Raw genomic sequence first — 25,156 nt, 5'->3', positions numbered from 1 at the left:
CTGAGCGAGTGAGCAAGCATTTAAGGGTACGCAGTGTTAGTGTATGAAATGTAAGCTGACTGGGAGGGAATTTGGGAGGAGATGGTCTGTTTGTGTCCCACCTGTGCTATGTGAGAGTTGAGAGCACTGCAAAGCTGTAGAGACCCTCTGCACTTTACTTCCTGTAAAAGGCCTTTTAGCCTTGGGAATAAGGGAAGGATGTTTCTGGTGTGTGAAAAGTTTAACCGGCCCTATTCTTCCCTGTACCTATGAGAAGGAAGAAAGTTCATCCAGACCAGTATTGTCTGCAGACTTTAGAATGAATCTATGAGATTTTTAATGATTGCGCCACAGTAAAAGGAAATATCTATTTACCTACCGTAGCAAATAAGAACATAATCTTCTGCAGAGCCAAGATTGAGATTAGATACTATACCAAATGGAAAAGCTTTCTTGTTAGGAAGCTGGATGGTGGTTAATTTTTGACTGTGAGAAACTGTAGATAATGTTTGTACAGTAGTAATTTGCCCCTTATTAATATATGACTTCATGACATCAGTTCTCCAAAACAGCTCCTCCAAAAACAGCTAAAAAAAAATCAGGAAGGTTACTCAAGGTTTGGATGGGGAAATCCCCAGACTGCGCTATAAGAGAGCTCCACTGTCCCTTTGCTGCCACATCTGCTGGCTGAGAAGATGAAGCACACGAGGGTGGCTGTGCTGGTCCTAATGCAAAGCATGATTGCACAGGCTGTCACCACAGTGGCAGCAACACAAGCGGTGAGTTGTGGGCCTCGTAGTCTTAGCTTTGGTGCCTTCCTTTCTTCTTATTCAGCTTGGTGAAAAATCTTTTAAGATTACTGGAAAATTATTAGGCAAACATTGGGATCTCCACATGGAGAAACTTTAAAGTACTCCTCCATCCTCCCCACAATTAATGAACAGGGACTAGCTAATAATTATAAAAATGAGGCCTAGGTTGAAAATCAAATTCTGCCTTTGGTTAGATGAATGCAGCTCCCAGTGAGGATCTGCGTGGATATTAAATGCTCTATGCCGCTTCTAATTAATTAGAAAGGGCTTATAACAGGAAAGGATCCACATCGTTGATGTGGAAGGAGCTAGGAGGAGGGGGGAGCTTTCCCAGTTGCATGATTGCTGTCATACTGTGTGACCAGGTCTATGCAAGCCATGCTGGGTAATTTTAGTGGGGTGCTGTCCCTTGTCTGGATAAAACTGGATCTGATTTTATAAGAGAGATGTTCAAATCAAAGCTATCAGTCAGGGGAAAAAAAGAGACAGGAGGGGAGGAAATAATTTTTTGAAAAAAAAAGGCATCAGGAAGAGATTTTTTTTTTACTCTATACTGCCTCATTTTTTAAAATTTCAAACTGAGCTAAATTGTCAGAAGAAAGTTTGCAAATAGCTTAAAAGCATTCCTAAATGAAACAAAATATTTTGGTTTATGTTGACCCAAAGTGACTGCCTTTTAATATTTTTAGCTGAAAATTAGGAAAACTCCCAATTTGGCTCTAAATGAGTGCTTCTGATTTTTCTGGTTTAGTTGCCAGCCAGAAAAATCCTTTTTCCCCTTAGTAATATGTTTTGAAGTTTCAGTAGCTTTGAGATTGCTGTGAATGCAGGCAATGAAGTCGCTATCTAGAGGGAAGATGTATTTTTCTGGACAAGAAACAGAAAGTGGTAAAAGTCAAGGTGGAGGTGTAAATGATAAGTGTTGATAAGCTGGACATAGGAAGCTTAAAATGGGAGACATTTTTCCTAATTGGGCTTCAGCTTTAAGCTATACCCTGACATATGTAATTTATACAATTTGTGATGCTCTCTGCCCCACCGCTGTTAATTGCTATCAGCCCCCCATGTTCGATGTAATCTTCTGAACACACAAATGGTTGTTCAAATGGCAGTCTTTGGCAAGCAAAAGCTTGTTTACTCTGTGTCCTTTAGCGGAGCAACCCCCTTGCTGGCCATTTGGAGCTCCCTGTTGGTCCCGGCTATGTTAGGAGCTTCTGGGCAATGGGACCCTAGCGGTGGGAGCTGGGATTTGGGAAATGGGGAAGGACTGGGGGTTGGTACCCTGTTGTGCAGGAAGCCCATTTCATGCTCTGTTTCTCATGCCATTTGGTAGGGAGGGAGTCTTGCTGCAGTTGCAGTTTGGCTGCAAGTTTTGGTGGGACTCCACCGTGGGTCCCAGTGGGCTGTGTCATGGTGGCGCACCATCCTCTACATGCTGCAGGGGACATGGCAAATCTTTTGGGGATATACAGCACAAAACTGGGGTGACAGCTGCTCTCCTTCCTGCAACAGGAAGGCAGGAGCCAGCCATATGTGACCATTAAAGGAGATATACATCATTTTATTACATAAAATCTCCCAGGTCTATCATCTGGCTTTTGCAGTTTCCCTTGGCATCCTTCCCTACTGTCAGTGAGAGCTTCAGCTTGCACTGCTTTGGCAGGCTGAGTGCCCTTAGCCATCCACTGATGTAATGTAGCCTTCCTTTGGGAAAAGGTGCTTATGAAGTGACATTATGACTGGAGAAATGGTAGTCACCTCAGCAGTTGATCAGATGAAACAATTAATTTTAGAGTTGCTGGAGATGGCTCCCATTATCCAATCATAGCATTTCAGAGTTGCAGGATGAGGGCTCGCTCATGGGGAAGGGCTGGTGCCACATGGAGGAGTTCACGCTGAAGGAGGCTTTCATTTCCTTTTCAGACTCATCTCAGTAGAGCGCTTCAGTATCTGACTCAGCCTAGTGAGACAACTGACCACGCGCACACTACCCCAAAGGTATAACCATTACTTACTGTTCTCAGATAAAGTCTAAAAAATCGGGAAGTTATATTCTGTTTTTTAAATGCTACAGAGTCCCCCAGAGATTTAACTCTGAAGCAGGAAAAGACACTTATGTGCTATGCATCCAGATTTTAGACAGTGGCAGATTCTCAAAATCATCACTGCTGCTGCCATGTCATTCAGTGCTTCGAGTCACATCCAAAGCTCTGTAGCATTGCCTGCATGACTAGAGCCTTGGACCCCAGACACAAAACAGCTAGGACCCTGGGGGTTTGACAGCAATGCACCAAACCGTTCAGGGGTTACAGCCTTCCTGGAGGAGGTGGGAGACATGTTTTGAACCCTATCTTCCCATGCATACTGGAGAAGGACGTTGAAACCATATTTTGTCACCTCTGAAAAGAGTCCACTAGACTCCTGCCAGCTGGGGGCGAGAGACTCATGATTCTCCCTGTTCCACTGAGCTCAAATTTTATTAAACTATTTGCTGATAGAGGGAATTGAATCTGATTTCCCTTTCTTCTGGGTCAGCGCTCAAGTCCGGAATTTGTGGAGTTCAGTATGGGTTTTCTTCCCCTCTCTCTGCCAATGACTGCTTAATAACATATCTATTTTGGAGCAGATTCAACAGGACACGTTTGATCCGAGTGGCCCTGCAAGCTAGTGTCAAGAGCAGGATTTATCCAACACACAGCTGCAAATCACGTCAGAGAGGCTGGGTAGCTTGACAACAGTCTTCATCTTCCAGGCTAGCCCAATGCAGCACCTGGGCTGTGTGGAGACACCTCTTATGTGAGACAAATGCCTTGGGTTAAGTGTCTGCCTCTAATAGAGAGGGTTTGGGAAGTTAAATGGAGCTGGGGGTCTCCCTTTGGTCTCAGCAGTGGGACCAAAATCTCATCCTTCTCCTTGTCCAGCTGAGGTGGCTCCCCTCCCTGCTGTGTGTTTCTGTGAATCCCATTCTTGGTGTTCAGAACACCTGATCTGGAGCTGTAAATGCCACTGGGATGCCTGGTAGCTGGAAATTAAGCACTGAAATGACTAGGCTGTTTTGAGGATTTAACCCTAGGTCCGTATTTAGACAGCTGAATAAATGTCCCAGTTTTCAGAAGATCCAATACCTGACGGCTCCTACTCACTTTCTTAAATTGAGGGGATGTGGAAAAGAAACATTTATGAAAGCCTCAACAACATGTATGTGACACATGTTTTACAGAGGGAAGTGTTGCTGTCAAGTCCTTGCTGTAAGCTAGGACAGTTTGCTCTCTTTTAAACATTGGGTGTAGCTTATTAAACTGTAAAAAACATACAACTCCAGGAAAAATACCCCAGCCCCTCTTGTGCAGCTTTATACAGGATGAAGGAAGACATTATGGGTATATTGTAGTCATTCGCCTGGTATTATATTTTGACAGAAGGACTTACTGACCCAAGGGACTCTCAGTTAAAAAGTGTTTCTTGGCTTCATCAGCGTCATGATCCCAGTGTTAGTAACGTCAAGGGAAGCCATTCTGCCTGCCAGCAGCAGATGCTCCTTTGGGGAAGGAGCATCTCTTGGTTGGATATGTACAGCACTTACTGCAGTGAAGCCACACCTTCAACTCTAGGCTGTGTTGTAACAGAAATATTAAAATACGATTTTGTTTTACAGGGAGCTTAAATGCACAAGTTCAAGCATTTTGCAGGGGATCATTTTGGGTGATCATTTTAATACACAAGTAAATGCTTTATTTAACGCATGGAATAAGCATGGTATCTCTAGGTACAGATACCATGCTGGTGTCTCTGTAGATGACATATAGTCAAGACTATAGTTTATACTGGAGTATACAATATATAGTTCATACTATACTATATATGCAAACATACACATATGTATAGTACATACTATGCTCTACTCTATATAGTGCACTGTCTGTATACAGACACACACATCTATTGTAGTTATACTACACAGAAGAGAGAGAATACAATACCTTCCCTGCAAAACAGCATGCTGGTGGAAATGCCTTAAAGGAGGTCCTGTATACTCTCTAAGTCGTGTTCATTTTTCTGTTGATGTTTTCCTATCCTATTCCTCTATTCCTTTTTGCATCCTTATTGCTGTGCAACATGCCATGCCAGTAATGCCCGTACTCAGAGGACTGATTATGCAAAAGCACCTAAATGACTTAGGAACCTATTTTTCATAGTAATTTGGGTACTGACAAACCAATCTTTAAAGACACTCAGAAACTTAGAAATAGTATACAGTATGTTCTCAGTGGAATATTCAGAAGCGCTTTGGTAACCCAGCTGCCGGAGAAATCAGTGGAAGTTAGTTATGTGCTGGGACACACTGCAATTCCACTGGATCGCTCTCTGCTTTCCTTCATACTAAATGTGTTTAGCAATCTGGCCTTGAGTAAAAAGTTTTAAGGCCCATGGTGCCTGAATAACACAAATAAAACTTCCTTTCCTGAGTTCACCTGTGTTTCGCTCAGAAAGGGATGTGTGCTGTTTGCTATGGCTCTGCCAAAGAGATTGTCAGAAGTGCAAGCTTGGATCGTTCCTGCTTGTTCCTCTTATCTATTAGCGAGTGAGCAGAGCGAGTGAGCTTTGCTTCTGGCTGCCGCTATGTGCTCTGGGCTGGTTTGGAGGTAAGAAAGTTAGTTGAAATTGCTGTGAAAAAGCAAGGGAAGAAGCACTGATATTTCAGCTTTCAGTAAACAGTTTTATTGTTTGCTTGTTTAGTTCTAAGAGGGAGAGAGAAAGCACACAAATAGCAAGATTTCTGGGAGGCAGGAGGAGAGGTTACAGAAAGGAGTGTATCTAAAGAGCAGGTCTAAAGCTTTAAAATATGCAGATGCATTGAAGTATGTGCCAGAGTATTTTAAAGTAACACCAAATATCTTTATTAATAAATTTCCGACAGGTTTTTGAACGGGGCAAACTTATGTACAAACAAAAGCAAACGACTTCACTGCTCCAAACACACTCTGCAGTCAGCCTAGTATATAGGGAATGATATGATTTGGCTGTAAATTATGGCAAGATCATGAATCTAAAGATCTGAACTGCCAGCCCCAGCCTTTCTGTTCACCAGACACATTGCTCTAAGGGTGATGCTTTGAGCATGGAGACAGCCAGGACAAGGTGGTTCATGCTAATGGCATGGTCAATATATACAATATTCTGCAGCAAAAGAGGCATCTCTATCTACCTTAGGCTGAGCCTGCATATTTAATTCTTTGCCTTGGCATATAACTTCCGTGGCATATAACTAAGTTCATACAACTAGTTGCTGGGGCTAGCTATATTTTGGTGGGTTTCTTTAAGGTGCCTTCAGCTCTGTGGATAGAAGTGACTAGATGGTCTGATCAATTCAATTCAGGTCAACAGAACAGTAACTACAAGATCTAAGTTACTATGTTATTATTTTCTTGCTGTGTGTCTTTTGAGAAAGTTATATCACTCTTTTAGGAACACTATCTGCAAGATTGGGAAGGTAAGGACTATTATATGCCCTGTTTCTCTGATCTTTACAGCAACTTTTAACTATTTCCAGAAAGCTTTGTAAGGCTGAGTCATAAAAATTGCAAGATATTTTGAGTCCCTTGGAAAAAGAAAGGTGAAAAAAAAAAAGTCTAGCAGCAAAGTTGTTAATCTCAGGATTGTCACAGCTCCAATTATTATTGGATATTAGCCATTAATTCCAAGAAGAATATTAAACTATTTCTCCTTATTAACTTCTTTTTGCAGCTCTTTGCCAATGTGTCTGGTTCTCTGGATGACCATGGAACTTGTCAGTGCTCTGTGTACTTGCCAGATACCACTTTTCCGGTGCAGAAGGTTGAGCTATTGGAAAAGATAGCCGCGACGCTTTCGGAGAAATTTGAGAAGGAACTTTCTCAAGTAAGGTGTTCTTTTCTTGTAAATATACCAGTTGTATTTTTAGTGGAAAATGGTTGCCTGTGAAAGAGTACAGCAGGCAGCACTTTTCTGTGACCAGTCTTTCAAACAGCAGGAAATAGGGTTTTATGAGAACGAGGAGAAGGACGATTAAATATAAAATATTTGTCACTGTAGCATGTCATACATTTGAATATCCTTACATCTCTTTTCCAGACCTTTTCAGCATATGGTATTTTTGGAAGAATGGTTATATTTTTCCTTTTTTGGCTAAGTTTTACTGGTTTGTGATTGCAGCACAGAGTCTAAGGAAGCCAAGTCTGCTGCTCTTTCATGTGTTATTATTTGTATGAAGCCAACCAGATTGTAAGAGGGAAATGAAGGGAAAGAAGAGAAAGGTCACCATAGCCCAGGGTGAAGAAGTAGGTGAATATTTATCTCTTCACCTCTTTCGCTCTCAAAGATTAAAAAAAAAATCAAATAACCTCCTTGTCATCATCTGAAGCTGTGGCAATGAGACTGCTGAATTATGCATTCTTGTTGAAGACAAACACACCTTACACTACATTGATTGCTTATTGCATGGACTCAGATCCACTTTCTTTGAGGAACTGGGGCAAACCCACCCATGCTGCAGTGCCCTGGGTGAAACTCTCTGTGAAGACAGGAATCTTCCTTTGAGTCTTGGTAGTGGATAAATATTCAAGATTCAAATTAGGTGTCCAGGAGAAAGTGTTTTCTTCAGGAACCTGATGTCTTAAGAAATGAAGTGTCCTTGAATTAATCAGCAGAAAAGGCAGAGCATGAAGTTATAAATTCTAACCATAAATATTCATAGGCCTCCTCTGGTATAATCAAGAACAGATAAGAAGTTATGTGTAAAAACACAACAACAGGCAGAGGATCCTATGGAAAAATCTTTCAGTTAAAATCATTCGCTTTGAAGGAACTGGAGCTGGCAATGACACACATTCAGCTCTCAGTGGGGATATGAAGGAGAAGTTGACACAAGTCGCAGTGCCTCCAAGCACAGGAATTACTGGGTCTCTTGCTGGAAGGAGGCATATCTCAGAGTTAGTGATCCATGAAACATATGGAGATATTTTCAGGTCCCCGTACTTCTCCCACTGTGGTCAGTGCCAGCATTTTAACCTCATTTCATTAGGGCAGGATGAGGGCCGCAGTTTCCAGCCAGAAGCTTGGCCTGATTCTGCAAGGCAGTTCCTGATCAAGTACCACCTTTCCAAGTCACTTGCCGTGGAATATCCCGCCTCTCGCCAGTTGCATCCTCAGAACGGTGCATGTCTTCTTTAGGCTATGTGACATATCTGATAGCTCTTTACAGACATTCAAAGTATTTCAAATGCTACTAGACCTCTCTTTGTGGACAACCCTGGATCTCCACTCACTATAATGGGAGTTCAGACAACTGGCTTATATAAAGTCACAGGTACTATAGACACCTAAAATTATGTGTAAATTCATAGCTGAATCTCATCTATAAAGTTAGGGTAAGCTGACTCCCCACCCAAGACTTTAATGTCTAGGTTGCCAGCTAGCGTCAACTGGTGTAACTGTATTGTTCTTTCCGACCAGCGTACAGCGCTGTAGACACCGACCCTTGGCTCTCAATTCTAGCTGCAGACAGGGAAAATTCTCAAGTTTAGTCAGAATTCACTAAATTTCATCCTGCTGAGACCAATCAGCCAAGCAGTGTTACAGTGCATCCAGTTAGATAAAGACAAATACTTTAGCATGATCCAGGCAAAGAGACATTTTGGATCAGAAATGAAAATGAACAGATTGTATTTTGGGGTAGCTCTGTGTGTGTAAGATTTGTTAGTTAGGATGTGGTTTTCCTGTGGCTACCAAGGAGTGCCCTGTTGATATCTGAACTGAAGTAATCTAAGGTCTGACAATGCACAAGTTTCCATGCATATTTGCATTGGTGCTATGTAAATATATTTTATAGACTTTTAAGATGAGTCCTTCACCTTTCTAGTTGTGGAAAAAACCCTCCGTATACAATCGCATGTACCACTTTTGTCATGATAATACTCATAGAAAGAAGGAAATAATGAAACAGAGCTAGTTCCCATTATTGTTCATTATTAAAATAGTCCTAAGCCGAATCTGAGGGACTCATTCTACTCTCTGCACAGTTTCAAGGGAAATTCAGATCCGGTTCTGACTTTTCAGCTCAGACTTAACTTAGTATCACCACAGGGATGGAAGTTTCTGCTTGAATGCAGGCTTTTTTTCACTTCAAGAACCCATACTTCATTTGCTCTTCTAAAACACCCTTTGAAGCTCATGGGAGCTTTGCCTAGGTAAGAGCTGCAGGACTGAAGCCTTTTAAGGATGCTTTCCATGTTCTAGAAGTCACAGATAAACAACCTGATTGAATCGTTAACCTTTTGCCTGATTGTAGGCTAATTCAAAAAGCAAGGGGGTCCTTTTATAGAATCAGCAGGCAAGGAAGCTCACAAATAAAGAGATGCTCTCGTGTGCCGAATGAGTACACACCATAGGCTGAAAATACCAGACTAATTTTTCCTCTGTCACATCAACCTTTGCCAGCATAATTATGATTACAGAAGAAAATTAACCTTTCAAAGCAAAGCGAGAATTGGCTGCTCCTTTCAATAAAAAAGGGGAGAGGACACTTTCGTAGCAGGGGTGGATCAGCACTTCATCTCAAGAAAAGAAAGCAGCTTTCAGGGCTTTGCTCACAACAGCCAGAACATCCTCATTTAACAAAAATAAGAAAAAAAAAACACTCTTCCCCTCTACCAGTAACAGTTATTTTCAAATCAAATTAATGTGTAGGGGAATTCTTCTGGGTGTTAGCTTGCAGACTGCTTGCCGGTTATGCTCCTTTTGGGTCTGTAGAGGTTAGGTGTGCCTGAAGCCAATATCCTAGGCCAAGTGACTTTATAGAATTGCTGATTTTGTCTTTTTTTTTTTTTTCCATCTTCCCTCAGTCTTCCCATATTTTTCTTTCGCATTTTTCTCTCACACCCTTACTCCCCCTTCTCTCCAAATACATGCTGGAGAAGTGTCTGGTTGCATGCTGAAAAACCTGTGCTGATAAATGCCAGTTGCAGGTAAATGACACAATAAATGAGCGTTGTAGATCTTTCCTGCCCTTTTCATCCATGACTGTGGGAATGCTTGGAAAGCAGTAGAAACTGAAAGAGAGAATTTTTTTTCCTACATGTGCCTCAGTTGATACCATTCTCTTCCTACAAAGAACTCCTACAAGCCCTGTACACTCATTATACCCCACTTGAGGCTTTTATGACGAATGTGAATCAATGCAAGTTCTTAGACTAAACAGGGGCCATACACAGAATTTCTGTGGTGATGCGTCAGTCTACAGAGAGACAACAGCCAGTCCCTGGCAGGTAGACACAGTAGAAGATCAGGGATTGCAAACTGCTTGAATCAATCTGCCAAGCAACAGAGCAACATCCTGTTCTTTTTTAAACTGACATGTATAGACTGCAGAAGCTCCTGAGCCAGATCTGAGCAGGCTGGGATGTCCACACAGTGCAGTGCAATGATACATAGGTGCTGGCTCTGTCACCAAAAGCAGTATAGACCTATTAGACCAGCACTGTGTCTGAGATAATTACGTGTGTCTAACAATTACCCATGGGAGCTGTTAGCTTAAATTCATTGCTGTGCTGGTATGGCTGTATAGCTGCACTGCTGGGACTAGTTTAGCCTGAACTTGTATGGCTGTCTCTCAGATATGCTCCACTGGATGGTGTGGACATGTCCTTAAATGACCTAGATGACTCAGCTGACTGAGTGAAAACAGTCTGATATGGAAAGAGGACTTCAAGTCTGCCTACTGCAGGACTCTGTAATCAGGGTTGAAATAGCTACGTACACCTTGTTCTAGCCCTCAGCGTTTTGTTCACATTCTCAGAACCCTGGAGGAATCTCCAAACACACAGGTTTGGTCCTGAATTTTTCACCAATGTGTAGCCTTCACTAATACCAGCAGTCTGTTTATTTCAGTGGTCTGTAAATTTTGTCTCTGTTGGGGAATTATTATTATTACTATTATGGTGAGAAGGATTATTAGTACCTAGATAGATTTCCAAAACCTTCTGTTATATATATAGTTTCACATAGCAGAGTAATTTTGTTCAGACATGTGCCTGCTTTAAATTTCCCAGATTGTAATGACATATGCTTTCTTCTTGTTATTCTAAGCATGCAATGGGTTTACATGCAAAAATGGCAGGATCTGCAGTTTAGACACTGACCTTTGAAGATTTTTTCTCACAGAGAAGATTTTTTGAGTATACCTTCCAAATCCAAATTGATTTTGTCGTTAGCGAAAGTATAGGATCCATTTAATCATCAGGTTGTTCCAAGAACATTGTTGAGTTCTTCCTTCTGGTCCTTCGTTGACCATGGTGATTTGGGCAGCTAGGAGAAGGGATCCTAGCTATCTCTGTAGTTAGCAAGATATAAGGAGCTAGATGTAAGTCTGTATATACTATATATATTTATGTACTATATATAAAGAGAGTGTGTATATATACCCTATACTATATATATATATATATATGTATCTATGTATATGTATCTATGTATATCTAGATTCTTAACAGTAATAAATAGCTTAGCTATTCCTTAGTTTGCAGTTACTCAGGCTTGGCATTGGAGGTCCCTGACTCACAACAATGAATGGATGCTCTGGACCTCCATGATTGATTCATGGAGATGTGCCAATTTATATCAGCTCGAAATGTGGCCTGCTTGCATTTTGAATGGAAGATATGTTTCAAACTCTGATTTAAATGCATGGGATTGAGCAGCCTACTTTTGGTATGTGTTACCAAAAGGTTTGCTAGTGGCTTCTTACAGATTTAAAATCTAGTTGTGCTACTATACTTTTGAGGTCCTCGTACTTAGAATTCTTCTCCTTAAACCAAATGATTACATATCTATCATTATGATCTTAAGGGATCATTTTTTTCCCTTCGTGAATTTCCACATCATGATCTCCCATTCCTGTTACTCAATGCACAAAGAATTCAGCAGAAAAATTAGCAGGAATTATCTGATGAGTGTATTCTCTGGGGTCTCAGTCCCAGAGGCTGTTGGCAGAACAGGAGAATAGGGAGTCAGTGGTTTTCATACCCTGACAGGATTTTAGAGGCCATTACAGAGCCAATGGAGAAAAATTTTATTTTATGTTAAGATAATGCAAGAATGGCTGTATGGATGTAGGTTAAAAATCTTTCACTCCAGGAAGTAATATTTACAGAAATAATAGTGCTATCAGAAGACAGACTTACAGTACAAATAGCTTGTCAGAGAATAAATATGAAGTTGCTGGGGCAGCAAACTAATTACATTTATTCCTATTACCTGTTGTGATATGATTAGATTGATTTAAGAGATGCCTTTTAAAATAATATGAAGCATATAGGAGGGAAATTATGTATTTCCTGAAGTGTTAGTTTTTATGGAACTAAAATTTTCCAAAGAACGTTCCAAATCCATCTAATATTCTTGACATACTATGTCACAATGCTTGTGCCATGACCTTTAACTTAGCAGTTTCATGTGTGAAAATATATTTTATCCAGACAACTGTCTAATGGTTCCAAGGCTGAAGAGACTGCTATGTAAATTACTTTATCTGAAAGCTACAATCACTTTTTCACCTTCATTTAAACTAGATTTGATTTTTAAGAGAATGTTAATAACTGCCCTCCCCTCACCCCCCCCCCCCCCCAAACAAAACCACCACAAACGCAAACCTAGTCTTTCCATCTTTTGGCAAAATTCAAATATACCCAGGGTAAAATCCTAATTGAAAAAGCTGGGAATCTGTTACTGCATTTTCAGCTTCCTTACCCTCTAAAGTCTTCTTTGAGTTGCTTTGCCAGACCATCCACTGCAGATTGCAGGATAAAAATTTCACAAGCGTAAGTTCTTGGCATACTTAAGATAGAATTAGCTCACAGAGGCAATATTGAAAAAAAATTTAAAAAAATAGAAGACTGTGACTAAAATTCTACTTTCCGTTATGCTCAGGCATTCCCGAGGGGACTTTGTGGAGCTGCCAACAATAAATGAGGGTTAAATTTTACATTTTTTATCGCTGTGATGAGAATTTCACTATGTAGTTTGTGTGAAGAACACGCAAGTTAAGTACGTGGAAGTTATGCATGGGGTACTCAGAAGTATAATGAAGACTGACATTTTAAAAAGGCTTATTTTATTTGCCAACTTGAACTTTAAGAGGTACCTCTCTTTTTCTCTTTAGGTAAAGGAGTACACAAAAATGATTGAACTGTATCAACAGAAAATCCTTAATCTAACCATCAGAGTGGAATATATGGAGAAGGGCAGCGTATCTTACACAGAGTTGGACTTCCAGTTACTGAAAGTGGAAATCAATAACCTAGAAAGACTGGTCATTCAGCTGAAATCCAGTCTTGTTGGAAGCAATGTTGTCGTTGAACAAATATATATGGAGGTATGCCAAACTGTTAATTAGCCATGCAGGGTTCAAACATACATATGGTCTGTTCTCTCTCTAGTGTTTAAGTGGAGGAAATGTAGCCTGTCTTTACTGCAGCTGGTGGAGTTACTTTAGTATTTCGTGAGCATAAATTAAAGAAAAGCTTGACTTTAAGTGTATTAACGTGTTTTTCCTTGACATGGAGCAAAAAAAAAGAAAAAAAAGGGGAAGGACCTCTTTATTTTTACCAGCTATCTGCCTGAAAGGGAATAATTCTGCATAGTGTTAAACATAAGGGCTGATTAAATTATTATATAATAAATATTAATTTGTAGACCTCCATGCTTGAAAGCCTCTGTGCTTTAACTTAGATAATTAAAAAATTAGCTTTTGGTTGCCAGGGCAGTGGCCCAATCAATATGAAATCAAGAACTGGGAAAGACTTTCACCTTCCCAGCAGACCATAAATCACATTTTCAAAGTTGCAATTAATCACTCACGTAGAGAGAATAATTACTTCAGATGGAAGGTAGAGTATCATTAGTTTCTTCATTGTCCTCTAGATCATCAAGTAGGTGACTGAGAACATTATTTATTTTTGCAAATAAAATTTCAAGATACTTTTGCAAGGCTGGAATAAGTACTTTTTTATAAATAATAGCTAGTGCTTGTCTAAGACTTATTGGATGCTTATATACTCTCTTTAGCATTATGGTATGCAACTGAGTGTTAAAGCATTTCCTTGTGATCACATACGTCTGCTGGAGATATAAGGTTCACGCTAGCAGGATAAAGCCTATACTTAGGGATACTTCTTAAAACTTATTCTGTAGCATCTTCTGAATTACGATCAATTCTACCTGCAAATATCTGTAAAATAAAGCTGACAGGAATTTAAACTTGCTCTCATTTTTTTTCTTTAGATCACAAATCTGACTATCCTGGTAAATAAACTAGAATCACTAGACAAAAACAATATCCTTGCAATTCGTCGACAAATTACATCTCTGCAGAATCGATTGAAAGAGTGTGAAGAGAGCTCAAACAAAACTACGTTACCTCCTTATTTCCCACCAGGTAAGCATTTCTTTTATATATCAGGTAAGAAACAACACAGTGCATAGGTAGAAGAGTAGATACAGAGATCTCTTATTATTAATATTAAATACAATTAACTGTGGTACTACATAGCTCTTGAAAAATCGAGCAGATGGCTCGTACAGCTACTAATTTTTCATGAACAGATCCAAAAGGAAGATGAGGACAGGAAACAAACTATTCCAGACACATTATATGTTTTCAACTGTAAAAAGCTGTAAATTTTCTCCCACCTGAAGTGTGAAAAGTGAATCTCTCCCCTTTTCTATTTCCAAACAATTACCCTTTTATTTGGTGGGAAATAATATGTTTTTTCTAACCAGCTGTGATTTTTAATAGTTCCTGTGAAAGTGACCTGTCATGGCAACTTTGTTGTAAGGCTATCTGGGAAATGTATGAGCAACAGTTGATGTACTAAAGCTGTTGGCATGCAAACTCAGAAAGGCAGCATTGCATGAAGACTACTTTTGCTTCACAGGCAAAAGAGCCTTCTAAATCAGATCTAAATCAAGAGCTGTAGGGAAAATTCTGGTTTCATGGAAATATGTAGGAGCTTAATTACTAATTTCAATTGAACTAGATTTGTACCCTTTTTTAATAGGAAAGGTTATGTTTTTGGAGTTTAGATCAGTGGTTCCCAGAGTGCAATTCATATAAAAGTAGCAACTGTCACAGGGAATGTGGTAATTAGTTTGCAATTGGAATAACTTTTGCCTTGATCTTATGTTCGATTTGAAACATCACATTATGACTGCATAATAGTGCAAGAAATTTTGAGAGTCAAAACTGGTAGGCTGGAGCAACCGGTTTGGGAAACAGTAATTTAGGTATGCCAGGCCAAGCTTCTCACTTGCTAGCCGACCGTAGGATTTCTCAGATTGTGTTGATCCCCTGAGTATTTTACATACATTGGGTTCCTTATGACAGAGAATGAAGAGAAGAGAGAAGAGAGTAAAAGAGAAAGTGCTCTATTGTATGCAATACCCGGGGGAAGAATCCTGCTTTTTCACATATACTGGATAAGCTGACTAGCAATCACTAGCCTAAATAAAGAGGAGCCCATAAACGATGAGGAATGCTGTCCTGTGTGCAGGGAGTGTAGATGTATACCTACCAGGGTTTACCTCTCATCACCTTTGCTAGGTTGGCTAGTTCAAGCATCTCATTGGAAAGGCGAGAGGCAGGGACTGGTAGAAAAACAAACTTTCCTTAGGTTCAGCAGTCTTTCCTATAGCGATCTCCTCAGGGCTTCATGGTGATGCAGGCAGCCACTGCACTTTGACAGCATGCGCAGGTAACACCTTATCTAGGAGCTAGACATAAGAAAGAACTGAAACAAAACCCTGCACTCACAAAATTTCAAGCCCCTTCCCTTCTCCTTGGCAAAGGCTTAAAATGGTTCAGTGAAAGAAAAATGCAATGTTTTAAAAGTATTTGAAGGGCATCTAATTGATTTATTGAGGGTGACGGTGTGTGGAAAGAAACAGCCTCTCTTTCTTCAAGCCTGCAGCAAGCCTTACTGAGCTCTGGAACAAGCATGCTGTGTCCTTCCACGAGTGATGGAGGAAGGGGCTGCTTTGACACCTGGGTGGTTGATGTGAGCATCTGTGGGATGTAGAAGCTTTCACAGCGTGGGACAGGGAGGTCTATGCTGCGCATTGCAGCTTCATGCAGAGATAGGCAAGTCATATCTAGAGCAGGATAATAACTCCAGGATAGGATAAATATAGCTACACAGGATTGTAACCATAATAGAATTATTTAGCATTGCTTCTCAGATATATAGTTTTTCTTGGACCAAAATGGTATCTCTTCAGCATTGCCTTATTCCTGGTTAGCGTGCCAGCTAGCTCAGGTACCGCTGCACGTCACTGCACTCTATGGGAATCACAGAGCTCAAAGGCTGCAGCCCCAGGTGGAAAGGACTATCATAGCTTCACTGACTTCCAGTGAATTATCACCACTGACATCAGCTGAGGATCTTCTGTGGTGTTGTCTATGTTGTTCATGTGACACCCACAGCAGTAGAAAACCCAGAGGGGCTCCCACTTGGAAGACATGTATATGGGTATCGTCAAGGTCACCTTTAGGGAGAGGGTGGTCTCTGAGGCTGCCACGAAGGACTAGCTGCGCAGCTGTGGAGGCCTGGCAAGCTTTCTGCTTGTTGGGAGTTGCCAGCTGTACAGATTACCTAGGTGGTGTGTAGGTTCAGATCCCTGCTAATCTGTACAGGGCTGACTATCCTGATTTTGTGTGCCCTGTGGGGAGTGAAAATCGTTCTCTGGGCAGTAGGTGGCAATTTCCAGTTTCCTACTGTAGTTTCTGAAACTTTGTATAGCAATTACGTTTAACGCAGACCGATTCTGTATGTGAAGTAGTAGGAGGAAGATGTTATTGCTTGGGGAGCAAGCTGTATTTTCTAGGTGGTCATTTTGGAGGCTTTGCATGGATGCTCACATCTAAGCCTCTGAAGCTCTGTAGTGCTCATTTATGTGTTTGAACACAATTTCCATATGTTTTCTCTGCAAGCTTGGATGCCCTGAATTCCTGCCAAACCATTTGGCCTTGCCCTGCTTTTAGTTCATATTATATTTATAATGTTTCTATTAAACTGACTCTTTGTCCTGTTTTCAGACTGGGTTTTATTTCACCCTTCCTCCTCTCTCCTGCATATTTTGGGTAGGCAACATGAACTTGAGAGACCTTGGCTAATCCCCAAGCTGTCTAAGACCATGAGTCTAAAGGCAAGTTTAATTAAAGCTTCTTGCTTCACAGTGCTGTAGCATGCAGCCCCTCTGACTCCATCCTCCAAGGCTTTTGCTGCTGTATTTCTCAAAGTGAGCAGGCCTATTCTTAAACAACATATCAAAAAAGAAATCTCTGGTCTCCATTTGCCTTACCCTCTGACTGAAGAGGTGGGGAACTAAGTGACTGAGATGGAGCTAAGTACATGTATAGTTCATCATCATCATCATCAAGTCTCCTATCTGAAGCAGATCCCAGCATCTCTCACCTCCCTACTGCAGTGGGAAGAAATGTTTATCCATTTATCTTTTTTTTTTTTTTTTGTGCTGATCTCATCTGGCTGCATCAGGGCAGGTATAGAGAGAAAAAGACCCCATGATGGTTCCTTGAGGACACTAAAGCAGATTCTTTGTCACGTCTTGCTGAAATGAGCAGAGAGAAGCAGGAGGGAGAAGTGAGTTAGATGAAACTCTTGCAGGCAAAAAAAAAAAAAAAAAAAAAAAAAAAAAGAGTAGAGCTGTTTTTCCAGCTTTTGTACATTTAGAAATTAATAATTCCTAGTTACTGGTGCATATGAGTAGATCTCATTAGGGAGAAGACCTGCTGTAGCCTAATACTTAAACTTAGGCATTCCTATTTGATTATTACAGAGATTTCACATTTACGGCAAATTTTACCTCCTGTCTACAAGAGGAGGTAAGGAAGGAAACCAAGATATCTGGTTTCCTCGAATGACTTGGGTTGCAGTCTGAAATGAGTATGTACACAAAGACAGGGAGCAAGACAGAGGAAGAGAGAGGCCCACAGGCACCTCAAGGGAGCAGGTCAGAGCCTCCTCTCCTAGGTTTTCAAGGATGGCCTGAACTGCCCCTGGAGGCATGTATATACCTCCACTGGCTATGGAGGGAGCTTAGATGAGGCACCTGAATATGTAGCTGCTTGAAGGTAGGTCAGGTGACTTCCAGCTCTCCATGCCGTCCTGTGTAGAATCCTCATGTGGCATAACTGCAAACATAAGTCTTCTCTGACTCACCACTGTCAGCCTGTGTTCATGTCCAAAGCTCTATAGGTGAAAACTGAGGTGTTTGTGTGGGTTTTCCTACATCAGTGAGACTCTTGGAGTAAAGATGAGCCTTTCCCTGAGCAGATCTCTGTCTACTGTGCCTCAGACCACAGTAAGAATGGTAACAGTTCACACATCTAGATGCACTGGGTCGTCTGATGATGGGAGAGGAGGGTGCACATCTGGCGCACCTGTGAAAGCGTAGCACCAGTCTGCTGCTGGGCCCTACTGCTCTCATGGGAGTCCCTTTAAATATGGGCCTCACGTTGTTTTTGTGCTTTTCAGCTGCAGAGATGAGCTGCGGTCACTCTTCTGCGATCTGATGCAGCTGCTCTGTGGATCAGGCTGCCTGGGTTTTTTGCGCCTGTTTTGGGTAGTGAGAAGCTGATGTGCTGCTCAGTGAGCACATCAGCTGCAGCCTCTGCTTGTCAGCACTGTGTGGGTGAACGCTGGGTCAGCTGGATGCGTCTGACGCTCAGTCCTGCAGCCTGTTAGCCAAGCAAGCCAGGTCTTCACCAGGCATGACCTCTATGTAGCAGCCCCTTTTCTGATCAATCAGAAGAAGATTAATAAACAACTGAGCTGAGATCTTGGTACCTTATGTAGGGAGAAGAAAAGGTCTGTGTGTATGTATCTGTGTTAGTCCTCCTCTCCAGTATTAGCTGCATGAGCGTGAAACGCAAAGGTGAAAATATCAGGACTTAATTTATCAGTGGCTTAAAACAGTGGAAAAAGGAGTTAAAAACTTGAAAGTTTGAATAATGCATATGGATTTATTTCAAGTACCTTCTAATATTTACAAAATTACACGACACTTTGTTTCCTTTGTGCATTTTTTCCCCACAAGATTCCGACAAGGAGGCAAGTTTAGATTAAATAAACAACAATGAATTCTTCTGAACCTGTGCAGAAGACAGATCACCCCCTGACTACCGCAGAGTTTTTTAGCTAAAAAAGAAAGGGAGGAGGAGAGTTTTCAAGGAAAACAAAATCAAGCCTATACTATATAGAAACCTCAGACAATTTTTGATGTCATTAAAACAGAACACGCTTCTAACTGTCTTTCAATAATTCATTGTTTCATAAATAAAAACCAAACAAGTGTTCAGCAGAGAGATCTCTTTAAGGGAAGAAATAATAATTTATAATTTCTTTTGTAAAAAAAGGTCTCTCTGCTGAACACACGTTTGTTTTTTATTTATGAAACAACGTATGAATTATTAAAATAAAGCTGGAATTGTATTCTGTTTAATGACATGAAAAATTATTTGAGGTCGCATGTAGATGAGCTTAGCAGTGCTTCACTACCTGCAAGCTTTGGTGTGATATTTTTCTAAACAAATCAAGAGTTTTAGAACATTTAGTAACCATTTAATTCTGAGATAGGTATATTGTGATTTAAGCACAATAATATATGCAATGTGTCACCAGTTAAAAAGAAGCCCTTATGGCAGAGGCAACAATACACAATAGAGATATAAGAAAAAAACCAGTTCAAATAAGTGATTTATAGAGTTGGCAGGCTGCAAACCATTTAGCACTGCCTGCATTAGCTTTCTTCCTTTGGATAAGCCGAGGTGTGAGCACCTCTAAACATTGGTATCCGTGCCAAGTACTGAGGCCATCTTACTAGCCGTGCTGTGTGCCATTTCCAGAGACGCAGCCTGGCTAGCCATACAGCGGTGCTTTCCTTGAGTGCTATATTTGGAAATGATGTTTCTGCTCCAGGGTCTGAGCAATCCATCCTTTGTAAAAGCGCTTAAGTGCATGCTTAAATGTTTGTGTGTTTGGAGCCAGGAATGCAGGCTTGCTGCGATTCATGGTGGTACAGAAGGAGGCAGCGTTCGCCGGAGGCTGACCTGCATTACAGCCACGAGAGTCCCTGGGCACGGAACAGGCTGGGGAGGAGATGGTGTTGGTCACACTTGGTGTCAGCCTCTGTGCTGGGCACTTGGTTGTGCAGGGCTGCCGCATGGAGAATGCTCACCTTGGCGACATTGCTGACCTTGCTGAACTTGGGGAGGTTGCCGCTGTGGCCTAGGGACAAAGTGATTTAGCAGTGGCTGCTCAGCAGCTGGGGCTCAGCGTAATCTAAAGCTGCTACCCCTCTTCCTCATGGATAGTGAGGAGGCTGCAGTTGCATCTCATGTACCCTGAGATATTGGTGCAAGAGAGCAGGGGACTGTGAGGGGTGACAATTTTATGTAGTGGAAGGAGAGAAACGCTGCAACTTGAGTAAGAAGAAGATGTGGAGAGCTTCACTGCCCAAAATGACTTTGCACAGTGGCACAGATGTTACCCTCCAGCAGAGTATGTGGACATTTCTAACATTCAGATCACAAGATTTCTTGCCCCTGAGATAGGTCACCTTCCCCCTGGCAAAGCAGATCAGAAAGATCTGATCCCAGTCTTTTCCCAAGGTGAACACCTCACATCATTGGTTTGTCTCTGTATTTCGCTCCATCTGTGAGATAAGAACTGGATGTCCCTGAGAACAGGATACCTCCTAGGCTTTTCCTGGCAGTGACTTTATGAGTTTTCAGTTCAGGTCCCTAAATATTGCCCAGCCTTTCTTAAGGATGGACAGCTTCGAGGACAAGAGGTAAATTCTCTGCTATTTCTCTTCTCTGTGCTAAGACACAGGGTCAAAAAAGATTATTTGTATGATAGATATTTTTTCTTTAAGATTGAGGTTATAGTCACTCTTTTAATAGAGGCTGTAAGCAATCATCCTGTACCCACTCCAAATACTAAAACCATAAAGGATAAGTTTGACTTTTATTGCTGACACCATAGCTGCTGGTGCATGAAGTTCCTGTTCTGAGGGTGGTATTATTAACATCAAATTGTTGTTGCCATTAATTTATCCATTAACTGAAACATAAGACTTGGGTCTGTACAGATAATACTTCGTATTTAAGAAGGAATACAGTCTAATGGTTAGAGTACCCCACTGAAGCGGGAAACCTTTGAATGACTCTAAGCTTGTGAGCTGGTGCCGGTCACAGAACATCTCTGTCTCTGTTACCTCAGGTGAATATACTCTTAAAGCAAAAAATCTGGGACACTTTTGTGGCAGTCATGCAAAAAGCTAAGGTTTACATTTGAAAAAAAGCTTACTGGTTTCGCCAGTGGCAGCTTTGGACTCATCAAAGGCAAACGTATTTCTGAGTGCAAGATTTTTGCACTGGTGACTTACGACCTTCAAAGTTTTTCAGGAAACAGGAATATCGCTGACATTCACCATGAGTAAAATGAAAGTTTTTATTGGATTTACAGTCATTTCAACTTTTTTGTTCCAAATACTATTCATCATCACTGAATGTTTATTCCACTTGATTGTTTTTTCCTAGTAAATGTGGAACAAATTCTGTTTGGCCCAGCAATGCATCTTTAAAAATGCTCTATAGCTGAAAAAGCCAAACGTTTTGACTAACAAAATGAAGGAAAGGCTATTCCAATGGTCTTGAAAGTGGCTTCACGGTTAATATATGGAAAACAGAACTGTTCTGGTTTAGGTCAAAGTTATATTCTCTTTAGAGTTACCTCTCATGCAGACTCAGAATAATATCTGTCTACATTGCCTAGGCTGTGCTTGTTACTGTCTGCAGATTTCTTTGAGGTCTTGAGGTGGAAGGCACCACGCGGCTGTGATGCACGGTTGTAAAGCTGTGATTCTGACAGCAGAATGTAATCTGAAATGTGACTCTGGAATTACTGCTGCTGCTTCTCCTTCCTTCCCCACGTCAGTGATATAAACAGAAATGAGAGGTTCCTTTTTACTTTTTTCCTGTCTCCCACGTTCTCAGTTCCACTGAGGGAGAAAATAACCCAAAATGCTTCTGAAATTGTGTTTTCCAAGGGATTTCCTTGTGCATCAGGCTGGCAGGCACCAAATAGGTAGAAACAGAGATCTGCCTGTTGTCTGGGACAGCTCGTTGAGCAATTATTTTCTGCAAGTGAATCCTGACTGAGGATGAATGTCCTTACCATTTTTTCCCCCCAAAATATAGTTGTAAGTGATATGTACTCTTTGACCACCAGATTTCTAAGGCAACCTGAAACACTTAGCAACATCCGCTTGCTGAACTTGGTCCAAAAAGAACATTTTACACTTGAAGTTATGGATTTATGTCTGTGCTTCGCCACAGAGCAAGTCCCTATTAAGCACATTGTAGAGGCTACGCTATGCAAAACCTCTCTCCTAATGACATCATTTGGAAAATCTGCTTCTTCTCTTTGATTGCAGGTAGCTGCATTCACCGTGGACCACTGAATATTAGCGAACCCTATGTTGTAAAGCTGAACTGGAGAGGATTTTCCTACAGATATGGTTCCTGGGGTAGAGATTACTCTCCTTCTAACCCAGAGGAGGAAATCTATTGGGTTGCACCATTGAACACGGATGGCAGATACTTGGAATATTATAGAATTTATAATTCCTTTGATAATTTACTGCTGTTTAAACCAATGTATGAAAGTAGAATAACATATGGGGAAGGCAGTGGTGCTGCTCTTTATAATAATTTTTTGTACTACCATGCTTATAATTCAAGATATATGGTCAAACATAATTTAAAAACAAACACCATGGATTTGAGGAAGATACTTCCAAATGCTGTTTTTGGTAACCGTTTCTCTTATGCGGGTGTATCATGGCAAGACATAGATTTTGCTGTGGATGAAAGTGGGTTATGGGTAATATATTCGACAGAAAATAGTATGGGTAACATTGTGATTAGCAAACTCAATGAGACCACACTCGATGTGCTAAGTACTTGGCACACAAGACAGTACAAGCCATCTGTTTCCAATGCTTTCATGATATGTGGTGTTCTGTATGCTTCAAGGATAATGAACACCAGGAAAGAGGAAATCTTCTACACGTATGACACAAGTACTGGCCAAGAAGGTACTATTAGTGTTGTTATGGATAAAAAATTAGATACAATCCACAGTATCAATTATAACCCCACAGATCAAAAACTATATGTTTACAATGATGGTTATCTTCTAAGATATGATCTGACCTTTCAACCTTAGTATGTCAGTGATATGACCGCATGGTAAAACTAGGCAGCAACTGAAATGAGAGCTGGTATGCCTTTAGTCAATGCTAATGCCAATTTAGGGTTCATCTGATCTGATGAACCGTATCTGCTGGGTGTAATATATATTACTTTGATTTGTCTCCTTAAAGGAATAGCCCACTCTGATCAGTACTATTGCTGGCAGCAGTGTTTGGCAGTATTGGGTTCTTCCGGTTTTGATTGGTGTTTATTGGTGCTTGGCGCACAGCAAGTATCTTGCCTCTAAGAGTAGATTTAGCGCATAGATTTAGTGCATTTTGTTCACAGAAATTGATGGGCACAGCTTGCCCACTGACTGAGATGCTAATTACCTACCAATGTGCATTTGTCAGTGTTACGCAGTCAAGATTCCCAGAAACTGAGAATGAATTCCCACTGATCTTCATCAGAGTAAATTTAGGCCTCAGAGAAATTAATAGATGGATTATACGCATATAGGAAGTAGGATCTGGTCTGAAGAGAGCAGACCATTTGTTAGGTTAGAGCAGTAGTAGCGGGCTCAAGGCTTCAGGATAGGGGGTAAAAATGCAATTTGCTGTCTAAAGTCCTACTATGCAGAGGGAAGAGAAGGCATAGAGGGAGGGACAAAGCCCTGAGCCTGCAGCACCTGGCTCGTTGCCCGTGCCATGGCTGATGCAGTGGGACGGCTGCCCTGGGTGCCCTTTCCCACCTGCAGCTGCCTCCCCAAGGCCTAGCTGTCTCCTGAGCAGGCTTCCTGGAGTGACTGCAGAGGCAGAGCTGGCAGCAGGGTTTTCATCATCTTTCTGTCCCACTCTGCTGCCCTAAGCAATTCGTTGTGCCCAGACCTGGCCTTACACATGGCCTTATTGCAGTCTATCCATATTTTGTAGTCAGCATGGCTCCATTCTCCTGGCAGTACAGTGCAGGAAACACTGGTTTCCTTTCCTTTATGCCCTTGTAAGCTGATCCAAATTCTTCCATTGACTTCCATGGTCATGGGTAGCTCTTAGGTGTGTATCCTGCATTGCTGTAGAATGACAGCTGTGTTATTTAATGTACCTCTATCCAGCATTTTTGCCATTCAGTAATTATGTTCCTGAGAGCCTTGTTAGCGTAAGGTCTAGTTCATTCCTTGTGTAATTCCATATTACAGGAAGGAAAATGGTGTTGCAGAAAGCAGAAGTCTGGCCAAACCAGCTGGATATGTGTTTGTTTTTTAAATGGCTAGTATGTAATTGTTTCTAAATGTGTGTACTGTATCAATGTCTTACCTTCATCATGTCAGAAAGCAAACTGAAATAATGTAACTAACTGAGCTATACAATGATGAAAAAACCAGTTTTCATTGTTCATTTTCTTCTAGTACCCCTGCAATCATGTTTGTGTCTTCTGATAATCAAAAGCAATGCACATGCAGATGATTACTTTCTATTTAATAAAAAAAAACTTTAAAAGAATCTAAGCTGTACTCGAGAGCCATTTAAAGCTGCTTGTGACAACTTGATGACTTTTAGGATTCCACAGGAAGTCAGCCTGACCAAATGTTTGAAACAGGATCTTTGCGCTCACTTGGGCTCAGGGTACTTAAGTAGCTCTGGGAATAACAGGTGAGTGTGAATCAGTATGTCAGCAAGTACATAAAAGGAGCTTTATTTCATCACCTTGAAATATGTTAGCTGGTTAGGATAACATTTCTCCACCAAGGTGAGATGTTACTGGAGATGTCATGAACCGACGATACATTTTGAAGCCAGGTCCTTCTACTTATCAGGTATCAGCATCTGTTTCTTGGAAAGAGGCAAATAAATTTGAAAGCCATTGAAATGTTGGTGCAGTAATCTGGTCAGTCAGAAAAGGCATGGTTTGTGTGTGAATAACCCATAAGAGTCAAAATAAGGATTTGGCTGTAAAAAAGAAGAAAGTCCTGCAAAATATATTTTTTTCCTCTCCATTTTTCTGTTTCATGGAAGGTGAGTAGATTTCCACTTTTTATCAAGAACTGCCTTAGGCAGCAGCC

The 25,156-nt window shown here is 41.1% G+C and overlaps 1 protein-coding gene across 1 annotated transcript; it reads left to right on the top strand.

Annotated features, from left to right (window-relative positions):
- Positions 1-538: 538 nt before the first annotated feature.
- OLFM4 (olfactomedin 4) lies at positions 539-24,596 on the top strand. The gene is made up of 6 exons (XM_009672473.2): positions 539-758; positions 2,715-2,789; positions 6,537-6,689; positions 12,985-13,197; positions 14,106-14,259; positions 22,338-24,596. The coding sequence occupies exons 1-6, from the start codon at positions 675-677 to the stop codon at positions 23,129-23,131; spliced, it is 1,473 nt and encodes a 490-aa protein (XP_009670768.2). The 5' UTR covers positions 539-674; the 3' UTR covers positions 23,132-24,596.
- The last annotated feature ends 560 nt before the right edge of the window (positions 24,597-25,156 follow it).

The sequence above is a fragment of the Struthio camelus genome, chromosome 1 (assembly GCF_040807025.1).
Source record: "Struthio camelus isolate bStrCam1 chromosome 1, bStrCam1.hap1, whole genome shotgun sequence".
NCBI lineage: Eukaryota > Metazoa > Chordata > Aves > Struthioniformes > Struthionidae > Struthio > Struthio camelus.
The sequence above is the reverse complement of the archived record's forward strand: the minus strand, read 5'-3'. Positions and strand labels throughout refer to the sequence as shown.

Coding starts and splice junctions, on each gene's coding strand:
- OLFM4 (XM_009672473.2), top strand. CDS start 675: ATGAAGCACACGAGGGTGGCTGTGCTGGTCCTAATGCAAAGCATGATT. Junction 6,690..12,984: donor TTGAGAAGGAACTTTCTCAA/GTAAGGTGTTCT, acceptor TTTTCTCTTTAG/GTAAAGGAGTACACAAAAAT. Junction 14,260..22,337: donor ACCTCCTTATTTCCCACCAG/GTAAGCATTTCT, acceptor CTTTGATTGCAG/GTAGCTGCATTCACCGTGGA.